This window comes from Nyctereutes procyonoides, unplaced genomic scaffold (genome assembly GCF_905146905.1).
Source record: "Nyctereutes procyonoides isolate TBG_1078 unplaced genomic scaffold, NYPRO_anot_genome, whole genome shotgun sequence".
Lineage (NCBI taxonomy): Eukaryota > Metazoa > Chordata > Mammalia > Carnivora > Canidae > Nyctereutes > Nyctereutes procyonoides.
In genome coordinates, this window is record NW_026575024.1 from 25195657 (window position 1) to 25213215 (window position 17559).

The 17559-nt window shown below is 42.4% G+C and overlaps 1 protein-coding gene across 2 annotated transcripts in view; it reads right to left on the reverse strand.

The window, feature by feature from the left end:
* The window catches only part of CBFA2T2 (CBFA2/RUNX1 partner transcriptional co-repressor 2), a 147974-nt gene extending 135227 nt beyond the window's left edge, over positions 1 to 12747 (reverse strand). For both annotated transcript variants that reach the window (XM_055304073.1, XM_055304064.1), the window contains exon 1: positions 12596 to 12747. In XM_055304073.1, the coding sequence (XP_055160048.1) occupies positions 12596 to 12629 (34 nt within the window). In that variant the 5' untranslated portion in view covers positions 12630 to 12747. The remainder of the gene's footprint in view (positions 1 to 12595) is intronic.
* Positions 12748 to 17559: the final 4812 nt, after the last annotated feature.

The following is a 17559-nucleotide window of genomic DNA, read 5'->3' on the forward strand; positions in this document are numbered from 1 at the left end:
TACATATATAAATAAATAATAAAGTATTTACAAAAAACAAAACTATTCATCTGAAAAAAATAAAAACTACATCTGGAGTAAGGAAGATAACTTCAATGGCTGAGAGTCAATCAAATGTCCTCTCAAAAAGTGAACAAAAATACTGAGATGTACTTGAAATTAAGAATTTCTTTTTTTTTTTTAACTATGTCTGCCCTTCTTTTTAAGATTTTATTTATTCATGAGAGACATAGAAGGCAGAGACATAGGCAGAGGGAAAAGCAGAATCCTTGCGGGAGCCCAATGTGGGACTCAATCACAAAACTTCACCATCACGCCCTGAGCCAAAGACAGAGGCTCAACCACTGCATCACCCAGGTGTCCCTGAAATTAAGAATTTCAAGTTATTTTGAAATTTTACCAAGATAGAAGCACCAAGAAAACAATGAAACCATACAGGAGTTGTTTTTTCACCCATGTCTGGCTTTATATGATAAAATTGTTCCTTAAAGTTCCTTAAAATTGTTCCATCACATTCTCTTAAGTTGAATTGCATTTAAATGATTGAGGAGCTACAAAAAGTAACTTTCAAACACAATACATTGACCACATACCCTCACAGACTAAAGACAACATACAACCTAGACACAGGTTTACCAATTGAATTCCACTTAGTTGCTATTCCCCAGAAATTAACAATTCTGGAGCTATTTTCTGAGTACCCTAGGAAATAAGTAATTTGTGCATTATATGAGTCAGGCTTACTACCCCTTGGCAAGGGAAGGGTTTTACAAACAAAAAGGAGAAAGGCTAAATTAACTTTTGGAGTGGAAACATTAGTATATTCATGGTATCTATTATATACAGATACAAGTAGAAAAAAGTTAGATGTGTGTGTATATGTAAATATATGTATATGTATCCATTTCCTAGCTCTGTCCATTAAAACAATCTAGAAGCAATGATATAGCAATGAGCACACACAACACCTAGATACTGATTTCAAAATAATCTTCTCCATTAACAAGAATTCTGAGAAACATCTTGGAGAAATGGCTGATTTCAAGGCTCAGGTAGAAAGGGAAGATAATAAATATTAAGAAAAATAAGGGGGGGGGGCACCTGGGTACCTCAGTGGTTGAGCATCTGCCTTTGGCTCCGGTCCTGGTCCTGGGATCAAGCCCCACATCGGGTTCACCACAGAGAGCCACTTCCCCCTCTGCCTAGGTCTCTTGAGTCTCTGTCTCTCATAATGAATGAATGAATGAATGAATGAATGAGAAAAGGGGTGCCAGGGGCACTGGATGGCTCAGTTGGTTAAGCATCTGACTTCAGTTCAGGTCATGATCTCAGGGTCCTGGGATTGAGCCCCACATGGGGCCCTGTGAGCAGCCAGGAGTCTGCTCCTCCCTCTCTCTATGCCCCTCCCCCAGCTCATGCTGGCTTGCTTGCTAGCTCTCCAATAATGTTTTAAAAATAATAAATAAGGGGGATCCCTGGGTGGCTCAGGGGTTTGGCGCCTGCCTTCGGCCCAGGGCCTGATCCTGAGGTCCCGGAATCGAGTTCTGCGTCAGGCTCCCTGCATGGACTCTGCCTCTCCCTCTGTCTGTGTCTCTGCCTCTCTCTCTCTCTGTGTCTCTCATGAATAAATAAAATAAAATCTTAAATAATAATAAATAAATCTTAAAAATAAAATAAAATAAAAATAAATAAATCTGGGATTCCCTGGGTGGCTCAGAAGGTTTGGCACCTGCCTTTGGCCCAGGGCATGATCCTGCTGACCCGGGATCGGGTTCCATGTCAGGCTCCCTGCATGGAGCCTGCTTCTCCCTCTGCCTGTCTCTGCCTGTCTCTCTCTCTCTGTGTCTCTATGAATAAATAAAATCTTAAAAAAATAAATAAATAAATAAATAAATAACATACACAATAAATAACAGATTATAACCTACTAAAATAAGAACCCACATTAATATATATAAATAAATATGGTTAAGGAAATCCTCTGTAATAGAATATTAACTAGTAAGTAACTAATAGAAATAGAAAAACATAGTCCAAATATCATAGTAAAAATTGACTCAGGCAAGCATTATCAAAATAGATGTTAAAACTAGTAGGCAAAAGTTTGATAACAAGATATTTATATAAACTCAGTATCTCCCCCCCCACATTAATTCTTACTCATTAAAAAGGAAAAAATATTAACTCTATAGTGGAGAAACCAAGCAAAGTTTGATAACAAGATATTTATATAAATTCAGTATCTCCCCACATTAATTCTTACTCATTAAAAAGGAAAAAAATATTAACTCTATAGTGGAGAAACCAAGCAGACAATGTCTTAAACAAGTGATCAAACATCAATAGTCCTAGGCAAATGAACATCATGTGCCTCCTGATATGGTGCACTGAGAAGGATCTAATTTCCCTTTGTGATACTCCTGCCAATATGTATAATCTGAATTTATTCATAAGGAAAACAAATTCAAATTGAGGGACATTCTACCAAAAAAAAAAAAAAAAAAAAGGCCTACATTGTTAAAAAGACTCAAGGTCACAAAAGATAAGACCAAAAGATTCTTCCAAATTGAAGGAGACTATAGAGACAGTAAAACTAAATATGATATATATCCTGGATTGGATCCTAGACTAGAAAAAAAATTTTTTTCCTATAAATAACATTATTGGGATAAATGGCAAAATTCAAATACTATTATTAGATAATACTATTATATCAAGAGTATCTCTAGATCTTGATAAGTATATTGTGGTTATATAAGAGAATGGCCTAGTTTATAGGAAATATACATTATATTATTTAGGGTAAAGAGTTATCACAGCTGTAACTTACACAAAAGGGTTAAGTAATAATACACAGTATAAACAGAAACAGAAAAATAGTAAAGTGTTAACATCTGAGGAATTAAGGTAAAGAACAAACAAATTTTAATACTAGTCTTGCAACTTTTTCTTTTTTTTTTCCAAAGATTTTATTTATTTATTCACAAGAGACACAGAGAGAGAGAGAGAGAGGCAGAGACATAGGCAGAGAGAGAAGGAGGATCCATGCAGGAAGCTTGATGTAGGACTGGATCCCCCAACTCCAGGATCATGCTCTGGGCCGAAAGCAGGTGCTCAATCGCTGAGCCACCCAGGCATCCCAGTTTTGCAACTTTTTCTTAAGTAAAATTGTGGGGCAGCCCCAGTGGCTCAGGGGTTTAGCGCTGCCTTCAGCCCAGGGTGCGATCCTGGAGATCCGGGATTGAGTCCTGTGTCGGGCTCCCTGCATGGAACCTGCTTCTCCCTCTGCCTGTGTCTCTGCCTCTGTGTGTGTGTGTGTGTGTGTGTGTGTGTGTGTGTGTGTCATGAATAAATAAATAAAATCTTAAAAAATAAAAAATAAAATAAATAAATAAGTAAAATAAAATTGTGGCAAAGTACAAACTTAAAAAGAGTACAAAAAGTTTTTTATAATGCAAATCACCATCCTTGTATATGTTTGTGTTTTTCTAAAGCACCTTATAGTATCATGTAACATACTTAGGAAGAGGTTAAGAGTATAGATAAAACCACTTAGCCAGAGAGGCACCTGGCTAGCAGGGGTGATCCTGGAGTTTTCAGGGATCAAGTCCCACATCCAGCTCCCTGAGGAAAGCCTGCTTCTCCCTCTCCCTTTGCCTATGTCTCTGCCTCTCTGTGTCTCTCATGAATAAATAAATAAAATCTTAAAAAAAAAAAACAAAGAAAAAAAAAAAAAAACAAAGAAACTAAAACCACTTACCCAGACCAACCTACCAAGGGAAAATTAAGGTGAAGCATACAAAAACTGGAGCTGCTGACCCTAAGCAGCTGGAGAATGAATGCTGGAGAAACTAAAACCAATATCACCTCTTCCCCTACCTCCTTACCACTTAGAACTTCCTTCTCCTAAACCACCTCTACCTTTTACTCTCAGTCATAAAGAGGACTTGCTTTATGCCTGCCTTTACTCCCTTCAAGGTTGGCTCCAATTCTCTAGAGGGAAATAAAATCAAAGATATAATCACTTCCTCAATATTAAGGACCAAAAAGCCTTGCCACATTTTTGGTGAAGAAAAATGACACTAGTATTTTAGATTTTATAGAGAGGAGAGGCACAGAGCAGGTAGTGGTAAGAAGAGTGTAAAAACTAGCTTTAAAAAATACATAGGAGGGGGATCCCTGGGTGGCGCAGAGGTTTAGCGCCTGCCTTTGGCCCAGGGCGAGATTCTGGAGACCCAGGATCGAATCCCACTTCGGGCTCCCGGTGCATGGAGCCTGCTTCTCCCTCTGCCTATGTCTCTGCCTCTCTGCCTCTCTCTCTCTCTCTCTCTCTCTGTGACTATCATAAATAAATAAAAATTTTAAAAAAAGAAAAGATAACTCTAAGTCATTTCAGGGCAGAAAGTTGTCTGCTATATTTAAAAATAAATAAATGAATGAATGAATGAATGAATGAATAAATAAATATACATAGGAATTACAGAAAACTATGATTAGTGTAGTTCTAGGGATATAAGGTAAAAGTGAATAAATCTGTGCCATCCAATGTCTGTTCTCATGTGTCTTTGAAAAATTAAAAGCAGGCATGAACTCTGCATGGAGATGGCTAAGTTAACAAAGGAATAAGATAAACATTTGTAAGAGAGGAAAAGGTCAAAGTAGTGTGTCAAGGGAGCTGTGCTATGCCTGGTATTAACATTGCAGTTGAGCTGCTGGGGAGGTCAGATTACATATTTGTCGCCATCAGCTAATTTAATTGAAAGGTCTAGCCAATTCCAAAGCTATAAATCCAGACAGAAGGATACCTAGCTTTGGGTTATTCTAAATTTTACTTTGATTTCTGCATTTAATTATGGCAATACAAAATAGAAGAGTAGAACCAAATCTTAAAGAGCCACATTCAAAACTAAAGGTTCACTGTGTAAGTCCATATACCATGTGGGATGATCCATATTTGACAGCTCCTCATGGGGCAATGCAAAATTAATATGGACATTTTTGGGGCTTTTGATGTTCACTGCCGTCATCTGTTTTCACTGCTAAGATCAGGAAACATATGGGATAAATTGGTAAAGGATGCTGAGAATTCCTGTTGCCTTTTTTAAAAAATTCATCTCTAAGGCTAATTCAGGATACCTCAGAACAATATCAAGACCTAGTATAGTAGTGTTCTCTAGATGATATTCCAATTCCTAGGACTTTTTTTTAATAAGAGAAGACGTTAGGGCAAGAAAGTTGCTGAAGAAAGATGACAGGAAATCACGTATGTTCAGGGAATACGGGGATCCAAGGAATACATGTCTAAAAACCTCCAGTCAGTAAAAAGGAACAGGGGGTTAGTAAAAAACAGTGGGTTTTAGACTCAAGTCTCAATGTAAAATGAGTGAACTCAACACGAGGATTGAACTAAATTTGAATAGTGCATCTGCTACTGATTTAACTGTGTGACCTTGGGCAATTTATGTAAGTTCTCTGAGCCTTACTTCCTCATCTGTAAAACAGAGATGCTAACTCCCTCCCGAGGTTGTTCCAAGAATTACATAAGATGACATATATGAAAAACACCCTTCAGAAAACCTAGCAAAGACCCTCTTTTTAAAGAATTTGACTGGACTGAAAAGTCCAGCTCACTTGACATATCTGCAATGGACTCATTTCACAAGTTTAATTTATGGTACCCCAGCCTCTATAATTTCAGATAGCCTCAAGGCCTTCAAGGAGCTACAGACAGAAACCAGAGATGAAGGCAAAAAGCTACTTAACCAGCCATAATAAAACCCAGAGACAGGACCTGTCACTTGTACATATACTAGCTCATATTGCACATGGGGCCAGTCAGTACAGGGATAATAATAAGGCCTCTCTTCTTGGTAATCTTACCAAAGCAAAAACAATAACCAGGGAGATACTGTCCCTCATTAAGCCTTCAAGCTTTCACAAATTTGAAGTAAATCTTTATAATTCAGTGACTGTTTTCTATACTATTAGGTTCAAAACTATACTTTAAGGAATGAGGATAAAACTAGCAAGTGAGAAATCTTTTTTCCACAGCTCTTTCCTCTCATTTTTTTCTTTATCCCGGAAGAGGTATGAACTTAGTGAATTAACTCATCTTGATCCTAGTGCTGCATTTCTTGTATACTATCTTTTAAATGATCTTTTCGGGGACACCTGAGTAACTGGGCGATTGAGCGGCTGCCTTTGGCTCAGGGCATGATCCTGGGATCCTGGATGGAGTCCTACATTGAGCTCCCATGGGATTCCCAGTGGGGAGCCTGCTTCTCTCTCTGCCTGTGTCTCTGCTTCTCTGTCTCATGAATAAATAAATAAATCTTTCAAAAAAAATTTTTAATTACTCTCTACCAAAATAAATTAACTAAAAAAAATAAAAATAAATTAACTAATTAATTAATCTCTACACCCAACGTGGGACTCCAGCCTACAACTCTGAGATCAAGAATCGCATGCTCCACTAACCAAGCCAGCCAGATGCCCCAGTCAACACATTTTTTTATTTTTTTATTTTATTTTTTTTAAAGATTTTATTTATTTATTCATGACAGACAGAGAGAGAGAGAGAGAGAGGCAGAGACACAGGCAGAGGGAGAAGCAGGCTCCATGCAGGAAGCCCGACATGGGACTCGACCCCGGGGTCTCCTAGATCACACTCTGGGCTGAAGGCAGCATGCCACCCAGGCTGTCCCAGTCAACACATTTTAAATATTTTTTTAATTTTTATTTATTTATGATAGGCACACAGTGAGAGAGAGAGAGGCAGAGACACAGGCAGAGGGAGAAGCAGGCTCCATGCACCGGGAGCCCGACGTGGGATTCGATCCCGGGTCTCCAGGATCGCGCCCTGGGCCAAAGGCAGGCGCCAAACCACTGCGCCACCCAGGGATCCCCCAATCAACACATTTTAAATAAGAGCTATCATAATGTTAAGAGCTCAAGCTCTGCTGTCCAAAAGATCTAGATTTTTAATCTGGGCTTGGTCATTTATTAGTTCTAAAACTTCTGAGTCAATCACCTAATTTGTAAAATCAGGATATACACCCACCTAAAAGACTGGAGGATTAAAAGGCAAAAGGTAAGTGCATGATATCTGTCCCAAAATAAACATTCAGGGGATCCCTGGATGGCTCAGCGGTTTAGCGCCACCTTTGGCCCAGGGCATGATCCTGAAGACCCGGATTGAGTCCCACATCAGGCTCCCTGCATGGGGCCTGCTTCTCCCTCTGCCTGTGTCTCTACCTCTCTCTCTCTCTCTCTCTCTCTCTCTCTCTGTGTGTGTGTGTGTGTGTGTCTCATGAATAAAATAAAATCTTTAAAATAAAAAAATAAGCATTCACTATTAGTTATTATCATTATTAGGCAAGAATTATCATTTATAGATTAAACAAAGTCTCAGAACTTGAAAAACTTCCCAGAACTGGGGCTCAAACCAAATTTGCCTGCAAATTCTTCTTTTTCCATTATGATCAACAACCTGTCTCATGTATCTCTGCCTTTTTGAATAGGCTCCTAATTGCAATTTAACTGGTCTTAATTGTGTGGTCATAGATTATGGTGCTTCTAACTTTTGTGGGTTTTTTTTTTTTTTTCTCATCCAACAGTTTGGAGGAAAATGACTAAATGCATCAGTGTGGCATAATAGATAAGGACCACAGGAGAGGATAAGACCCTCTCACTGTCAGTATGCTTACCTGGGGTAGCCTTCCACCTTTCCATCTGATTTGTTACTTTTAAAAATCTGCTTACAAGGGGTGCCTGTGTGGCTCAGTTGGTTTAGCATCTGCCTTTGGCTCAGGTCATGAGCTCAGAGCCATGCCTCAGGCTTCCTGTTCAGTGTGGGGGGGGGGTCTGCTTCTCCCTTTCCTTCTGCCACTCCCCCTGCTTGTACTGGGGCACACATGCAGGCATACTCTCCTCTCAAATAATAAATAAAAATCTTTAATAAATAAAAAAGGAAAATAAAATAAAATCTGCTTACAAGGGAGTGGCTAGCCAGCTCAGTTGGAAGTCATGAGTTTGAGGCCCATGTTGGGTGTAGAAGTTAAATAACAAAACTTTATTATTTTTTTTAAGATTTTATTTATTTATTCATGAGAGACAGAGAGAGACGGGGGGGGGGGGGGGGGGCAGAGGCACAGGCAGAGGGAAAAGCAAGTACAAGCAGGGAGCCTGACATGGGACTTGATCCCGGGTCCCCAGGATCATACCCTGGGCTGCAGGCGCGCTAAACCACTGCGCCACTAGGGCTGCCCATAAATAAACTTTAAAATCTGTTTATAAATTGGGGTCAGACAAGTATCTTTATTTGAAGAATGTACAGGATGAGTGAGCTCTGAGTGAAAGTTTGAGATGTTAGGCTATTAACAAAGTATACAAGCTTCAATCATAGTCATGGTCCCAGCAAGAAAGATAGCATACTCCAGAGTAAGGATAATTCAAGGAGGGTTTTTTTTTTTCAAGAAGGGTTTAAAAACAGGATTATAAAGGTAGATAATCACAAGGGATAGTTGTAGTATCCTGAGACTTGAGAGAACACTACTAAGCCAGAGGAACAAAGCAAAAAAAAAAAAAAAAAAAAAAACTTTCCAAATCCAGAAGGAGTGAGTCCTAGAGTGGATCTCCTTTAGAGGAATAGCAATCTTCATTCAAAGTACACAACCATAAATAAATAAATTAATTAATTAATTAAAATAAAATAAAATAAAGTACACAACCAGCTAGAGACAACACCCATAGGAAGGGATCAGGGAAATGAAAATTCCCTAACCTCAGACAGAAAGGAAGCTCTTGATGTAGTTCCTATAGGTAAGTTGGCCTCTCAGAGCAGAAAACAGGCAACAAATGGAGAGAAGGATCCCTGGGCAGCTCAGCGGTTTAGCGCCTGCCTTTGGCCCAGGGCGAGATCTCTGGATCGAGTCCCGCGTCAGGCTCCTGGCATGGAGCCTGCTTCTCCCTCCTCCTGTGTCTCTGCCTCTCCCTCCCTCTCTCTCCCTCTCTCTCTCTCTCTCTCTCTCTCTCATCATAAATAAATAAATAAATAAATAAATAAATAAATAAATAAATAAATAAATAAATCTTAAAAAAAAATGGAGAGAAGAGGGACGCCTGGGTGGCTCAGTGGTTGAGGGCCTGCCTTTGGCTCAAGGTGTGATCCTGGATTCCCAGGTTCAAGTCCCACATCAGGCTCCTTGCATGGAGCCTGCTTCTCTGTCTGCCTGTGTCTCTGCCTCTCTCTCATGAATAAATAAATAAAATCTTAAAAAAAAAAAATGGAGAGAAGACCAAATGGAAGCTACCTAATTCAATCTCCAGGAAGTCTTTCTGGTATACTTTCACGTGTTCACGTGTCTTCTTTTATGTTATTGGTCAAATGCCAGATAAGGAAAGTGTTACTGAACATGACAATTCTCACCCCTTTTAAATAGTAATGCACAGGGCCTATCTACCATATTTTTTGTTTTGTTTTGTTTTGTTTTTCTACCATATTTGTAATCAAGTTGTCACTAGTAAGTATGGTCATTTACCATTTTATTTGTAACTGTTAGAATTTCTTTTTTTTTTTTTTTTTTTACTGTTAGAATTTCTTGAAGGTCCAATGACTTCTATACCTTTCTCCATGCTTATGGACTTTCCACTTACCTTGTTAGGCAAAGCAAGATCACAAAAATGCAGATACTAAAACTCTTAAGGAACTTACATTTAGGAGTTTATATTCTTAGATAACTAAGAAGGCAGAATGAGGTAAGTGTCATCAGAGAGAAAAGAGCTGTGGTGCTGTGAAAAGTTCTGGAATAGGCTTCCTTGCCATCTGGCCCCTACCAGTAACAACTCCAGCCAGAACTCACTGTTATCCTATTAACAAGGTATACAAGCTTTAATGGGGTTCCCTGCAGGTCCAGATCTGGAGAACTACTCACTAAACCCTCAAAAGAATCCAAGTATCCGCTCAGTATCAAAAGAGGTCTACCTCTCCTCCTCCTGGAAAAAAAACCCTCTCCTTAGGCCTGGTTCAAATGTCACCTCCTCACCTAAACCTTACTTGGAACCTTAAAGAACAATTAGTTATTCCTACCATGTATTCCCAAAAGACTTTGTTTCAAGCACTTAAAGAACTTTATCCACAAAGAGGTGCCAAGGCCCCTACTAGACTGTGAAATCCTAAGTCTTACTCATACCCATAAACGGCATCCAAAATAGTGGGTCAAGCACAGTGTAAGTACACTACATATATTACCGTATAATTACCATATATATTATCAATCATCACAAAACTGCAAATGAAGCAGAAACTCCCATCAACTCAATTTTAAGAGATGAGGAAAATCAAGTGCACGGAAAGGTTAAATAATGTACCCAAAGTCTCAAAGCTAATAGGATTGGACCCTAAGATTTCAACCTATGCACAACTCCAGAAGTGAATCTCAACAGACCTCAGGGGTTGAGAAGGTCCCACTACAAGACCAATGGTCCCCATCCTCAAGATGCATAGTTATCATTCACACCAGGGTGTAAAAAGACGATATTGGAACTTCTACTTATATTTGTTTTAGCTCATCCTCTGCAAAATGTCTATTTTTGCACGTGTTATAAAATGTACATAAAATAGACTACAGTTAGCACTGTAATTGTAACTTAAAACATTCACATGTGTTCATACTCAACCCTATATCTACTGATAGAACAGTAAAAACATTTGAAGCCAATGCTCTAGACTACTTCCCCCAAGGACTCTGAGCTCCTTCATTCTCTGCCCAGCACTTCAGTTAAACACATTAGCCAATCAAGACTATAGGTAAGCTCTTAGAGGCAAGTGCCTGCTTTATTCATCTTTGTAAGCCCTACATTAGTACAGGCCCTAGTGCTTAGCAGATGGTCAATGCTGAATCCAACTGTATCATGGAAACCTCACTGAAAAAATCCTCTCGATATTTTAATGCAATTTATTATATGCTTCCAGATTAAAAGAAAAAGTGTATTAAGCATGCTAAGAATGCAAACTAGAATTCTATTAGGAACACTAAAATCAATCAGTCAATCTTTGTTACATAATAGAGCCAAAAATTGTACTTGAGGGTATATTTTAAACCGAAAATTGCATAAAGCAGATATGGACATAAAAAATTTAAGTTCACAAAGCCCTTTCACTTTAGGAGATGGTGCATCTTAGACCCTAAAGGGTCACTCACCTCTGCCTCTCTTTCATTTTAAGTTTTGAGAGGAAAGGATCAAACTATCAAAAGCGGCAACTGCCGGCCTGACTATGAAGAGGCATTGCTGGATGTACCTACTTTGCATTTCTGTAATCCAACTTTTAATGAGTATCAAAGAGAGGAGGCATAAAGCCTCCCTTTTATATGAAAGACTGAAGGCTCTGAGGCTAGATCACAGGGTTCCCTCCATTCCTCAATTTCATCTGCTGCAAAATAGGCATATTCAAATACTTAACTCTTATTTATACTACCACCAGGATTAAATGACGAGAAAACAGGCAAAATGGACTTACCTGTTTCCTCTCTTGCCTTGTCTTCCCTCTCCCCAAATCAAACTCAAAACACTATGTGTGGTATATCCAGTTTTGTGCTATATTCCCAGGGCCGGGAATGGTACTTTTTACTTAATGATTTAATAAATATTACACGAATAGAATGCAAAACGCCCGATCAAAAAATGCTATCACTATTGTAACCAGAAACAATTAAAATTTTATTGTTATTAAGAGATACCACCCCTTCCCCCCCAGGATCTCAAAATTTCTAGGAGGAACACTAGACAAATTTCTAGAATGGAGAAATGGAGGTAAGAAAAACAAGTGGATCATCATAAAGCAGGACCAACCTAAGACAAAATCTTAAAACATCTGTTTAACAACCAGAGCGCAATTTCGGGCTTTTCCGAGAGAGGTTCACCCTGGATAAGGTTTATCAGCGATTACAATAATAACAGTTTTCACCCTTGTGTATGTCCCAGCCTGGGCCAAGCGTTCTACTGGCCCCACAAAAGCCAAGAACCCTGGCGTGGGTTGTAGGGGTGGAAATACTCTTCACACCCCCATTTTGCAGAAGAAAGAACTGAGGCTCAGAAAGACCCAAGGTCACATCCCCTCAGCAGGGGAGCCAAGACGTGAACCCAGGCAGTCTGATCCCTGAGCCCGCACTCAACAGGCCCCCTCAGAGGCCATCCTCGCCTCCTCCACCATCCGCCACACACCCCTTGAAATTGGGCGTGTGTAATACTTCCCCAGAGTCGGACTTAGTGGCCCCAGCGCCGGGAGAACAAAACAATCCTTGTCCGCCGGTAAGTCGGACAGACTCCGGCAGGGCCTGGGCTCCGAGGCCGCGGTCCCCACAGCTTAGCTCACATCGCGAGCCCCGAGCCCTCGGGGAGACGCAGGAGGCGCCCGGACGGCCTCGCGCACCCGGGAAGGCCCGGCCCGCCGCGTGACCTTGGATCCGCCGCCCTGCCTCGCGCCTCAGTTTCCCCAACCCCGCCTCGCGCCGGGGGCCTCTCGGGAGCTCGCGCTTGTGGAGCAGAAGGCCCCTCACACGCCCCCCTCAGCCTCCCGCCTTCCCGCCCTGCTTACGCTGGAAGGCGGCCGCTCCAGGGACGCCCACCATCGCCAAGCGCCTCCACCGCGCGGCTCCCGCTTCCACCCGCGGCCCGGGTTCCTCACGGGCGCCGCCGCGGGACCTGAAGCCGCGACGCTCGCCTGCCACCGCACAGGCGCCGCCGCCGCCGCCGTTAGGCCGCGCGCCGCCCCGCCCCCCGGCTGGCTCCGCCCCGCCCGCCGGGCACGCCCCCGCCGCGCGCCCTCGCCCGCCGGACCAACGCACGCGGAAGCCCGGCCCCAAGGCCCCTCCAGCTAAGCCCCGCCTCCTGACCCGCCCCGCCCCTTCCGCGCGAACCTGAGGCCCTATCCCAGAGCATCCAGCTTCTCAGGCCCGCCCCTCCTGTGTCATGCGCGCCCGTCACGCGCCTGGCCCCCTCGTCTGGCGCTGGGCTTCCGGCTGCGGCCCGGGCAGGGGCCGGGCCCTGAGGCGGAGGCGGGGCCCTAGGAGGCGGGGCTCAGGGGGGAGGGGACCGCGCCGCACCTGAGTTCAGGTTAAGGCCTGCTCGCCCAGAGCAGGTTGTTGGGTAAGTCACTTCCACCTTTTTGGCCGACCCTATTCCAGATGTTTAAAAACGTCGTCATCGGGATCCCTGGGTGGCTCAGCGGTTTGGCGCCTGCCTTTGGCCCAGGGCGCGATCCTGGAGTGCCCGGATCGAGTCCCTCATCGGGCTCCCGGCTTGGAGCCTGCTTCTCCCTCTGCCTGTGTCTCTGTATCTATCATAAAATAAATAAATAAGTCTTTATTTTTTTTTAATTTTTATTTATCTATGATAGTCACAGAGAGAGAGAGAGAGGCAGAGACACAGGCAGAGGGAGAAGCAGGCTCCATGCACCGGGAGCCCGACGTGGGATTCGATTCCGGGTCTCCAGGATCGCGCCCCGGGCGAAAGGCAGGCGCCAAACCGCTGCGCCACCCAGGGATCCCTACCTAAGTCTTTAAAAAATAAAATAAAATGTCGTCATCATGATATTAATAACCATTAGCTATCATGTCTATTACTGAGCTCTTTATCATCTTCAGGCGCTATTACCATACACTCTTCCAGTTAATCCTCACAATGAGGGAGAGAGGGTATTATTTTCCCTTTGCTATACACGCAGAAGGGCCTTTCCCACCAACCAACTTGCCTCCTCCTTACTGTTAGCTTAAAGCAGAGATGGGATTGGAACCCAGAAACTTCAGACTACTCTGAACTATTCTGCCTCCCCAAAACTCAAAAACAGGAATTAAAATTAAAACGAGATTAAAAATTACAAACTCCAGGGCATCTCGATGGTTCAGTCAGGAGAGCATGTGACCCTTGATCTCAGGGTGATGAGTCCAAGCCCCACATTGTGCATGGAAACTATTTTATAAATAAATAAATAAATAAATAAATAAATAAATAAATTTTAAAATTCCAAACTCCTCTATGTACTAAGACGGCATAGGGCAGCCCTGGTGGCTCTGCGGTTTAGCCCTGCCTTCAGCCCAGGGCATGATCCTAGAGACCAGGGATCGAGTCCCACATCAGGCTCCCTGCATGGAGTGGAGCCTGCTTCTCCCTCTGCCTGTGTCTCTGCCTCTCTCTCTGTGTGTCTGTCATGAATAAATAAATTAAATCTTTTTTAAAAATAATAAATTTGCTTTCTTTTATAAGCAAAAGATGGGGATAAAATATTTGCAATGTATCCAACAAAGGATCAATATTCAAAATAAATTAAAAAACTCTTGTAAACCAATAAAAGAAAGGTAATTTAATACAAAGTGGATGGGGACACCTAGCTGGCTCAGCCAATAGAGCATGCAACTCTTGATCTTGAGGTCCTGAATTTGAGCTCTCACCTTGGGTGCAGAGAGAGATTACTTAAAAAGAAAAATGAGGATGCCTCAGTGGCTCAGCGGTTGAACTTCTGCCTTTAGCTCAGGGTGTGATCCTGGAGTCCCGGGATCGAGTCCCACATCAGGCTCTCTGAGGGGAGCCTGCTTCTCCCTCTGCCTATGTCTCTGAGGAGGGCAGCCTGCTTCTCCCTCTGCCTATGTCTCTGCCTCTCTCTGTGTCTCTCATGAATAAATAAATTAAATCTAAAAAAAAAAAATGGACAAAGGTGATAAATAGACAATACACAGGGGATCCCTGGGTGGCTCAGCAGTTTGACGCCTGCCTTTGGCCCAGGACATAGTCCTGGAGTCCAAATTCAAGTCCCGCATGGGGCTTCCTGCATGGAGCCTGCTCCTCCCTCTGCCTGTGTCTCTGCCTCTCTCTCTCTGTGTCTCTCATGAATAAATAAATAAAATATTTTAAAAGACAAAATAGACGGGGATCCCTGGGTGGCGCAGCGGTTTGGCGCCTGCCTTTGGCCCAGGGCGCGATCCTGGAGACCCGGGATCGAATCCCACGTCTGGCTCCCGGTGCATGGAGCCTGCTTCTCCCTTTGCCTGTGTCTCTGCCTCTCTCTCTCTCTCTCTCTCTCTGTGACTATCATTAAAAAAGAAAGAAAAAAATTATAAAAAAAATAGACAATACACAGAAAAGAAAATCCGTATGGCTAATAAACATTAAAATAGATGCTTGACCTCTCTCATAATCAGGAAAACAGGCAATGAGTTGCCATATTTCATGCATTAGATTGGAAATTCCACTTGTGGGTCTCTATCCCAAAGAAATATTTGCTCATGTGTACAAAAAGATGCATAGGAAGGAAATATACATCAAAATCGTAAAAGAACAAACTTCAAAATTGGCTTGAATGCCCTACATGGATGACTAGTAAAATAAACTGTAGAAAATAATATGCAACATTTGAAAAGTAGGTAGATCTACCTACCAAAGTAGTTTGGTAATAAGAAAAGGTTGCCAATACATAATTGAAAACTGGAAAAGCAAATTGGAGTTCCATGAAGCTATTCTTTTGCTTTACTTCCAAGTTTTGGATAATTGGATAATTTTTCAACACCTACATACTATGTACACTCTAAAATAGTGTTAAATCCAAGAGCCCACACACCAGAGCTAGCCGGGCTAGATATACATCATGGCTTCACATTTACTAACTATATAGCCTCAGATAAGTCATTTCATCTCTCTGAGCCTTAGCAAATGGCTCATGATAGGACCTAGCACACAGGATTGTTGCATAAAAAACACAATACATGGGATCCCTGAATGGCTCACAGATTTAGTGCCTGCCTTCGGCCCAGGGCATGATCCTGGAGTCCTCGAATCAAATCCCACATCAGGCTCCCTGCATCTATGCCCTGCTTCTCCCTCTGCTTGTGTCTCTGCCTCTGTCTCTCTGTGTCTCTCGTGAAAAAACAAATAAAATATTTTTAAAATAATAATAATTAAATAAATAACAATACCTGCTACATTTTCTTTAAAAAGATTTATTTATTAAAGAAAGGGCACATGCACCCTCCAGCATGGTGGGGGCAGGGAAGAGAGCAGAGGAGGAGAAAGAATCTCCAGCAGACTCCCTGCTGAGTGCTAAGCCCAATGCTGGGTTTGATCTCAGGACCTGTAGATCTCAGGACCTGAGCCAAAACCAAGAGTCAGATGTTCAACCAACTGAGTCATCCAGGCACCCTCCTGCTACATTTTTTAATTGTTGCAATTATTGTATATGCACTTCCTTTTTTTTTTTTTTTAAGATTTTATTTCTTTATTCATGAGAGACAGAGAGAGAGAGAGGCAGAGGGAGAAGCAGACTCCATGCAGGGAGCCCGATGTGGGACTCGGGACTCGATCCCGGGTCTCCAGGATCAGGCCCTGGGCTGAAGGCGGTGCTAAACTGCCGAGCCACCTGGGTTGCCCTTTTTCTTTTTTTTCTAATTTCTATTCCTATTCACTATCCCCCCTAGCCTCTACCCTTCCAGCCTGGAAGTTGCTAAAACATAGTAGGTGCTCAAAAAAATTCCATTTTGTGGTGCCTGACTCAGTAGAGCATATGACTTTTTTTTTTTTTTAAGATTTTATTTATTCATTCATGAGAGAGATGGAGAGAGAGGCAGAGACACAGGCAGAGGGAAAAACAGGCTCTCTGCAGGAGACCAATGCAGGACTTGATCCCTGACCCCAGGATCAGGCCCCAGGCCAAAGACAGAGGCTCAACAGCTGAGCCACCCAGGTGTCCCAAAGCATATGACTCTTAATCATAGGGTCCTGAGTTCAAGCCCCATATTGTGTGTGTGGAGTCTACTTAAATTTTTTTTTAATTTTTTAAGATTTTACTTATTCATGAGAGACACAGAAAGAGGCAGAGACATAGGCAGAGAGAAGCAGGATCGCTGCAGGGAGTTCCATGCAGGACTCAATCCCAGCACCCCAGGATCAGGACCTAAGTCAAAGGCAGATACTCAACCACTGAGCCACCCAGGCTCCCTTCCATTACCATTTGAATCCTGTTGCTTTGCCTTCTTTTAGCACTTGGCTATCGGGGATACAATAACTGCAACATTTTATTTTTAAGGTTTTGTTTATTTATTGGAGCTTATGAGAGAGAGAGAGAGAGACAGAGAGACAGAGAGAAGAAGCTGAGGAGCAGAGGCAGAGGGAGAGGGAGAAGCAGACTTCCTGCTGAGCTGAGAGCAGGGATGTGGAGCTGGATCACAGGACCCCGGGATCAGGACCTGAGCCAAAGGCAGACACTTAACCAACTGAACCACTTAGGCACACCAGCTGCAACATTTTAAATATTTTTGTGATATAGACATTTAAGAAATGCTTGCTGAGGAACACTTGGCCGACTTAGTGAGCATGTGACTCTTGATCTTGAGGTCGAATTCAAGCCTCATGTTGAACATAGAGATTTCTTAAAAATAAACTCTTGGGACACCTGGGTGGCTCAGTTGGTTAAGCATCTGCCTTTGGCTCAAGTCATGATCCCAGGGTCTTGGGGATGAATCCCACGTTGGGCTCCCTGTCAGCAGAGAGCCTGGTTCTCTCTTTCTGCCTCTG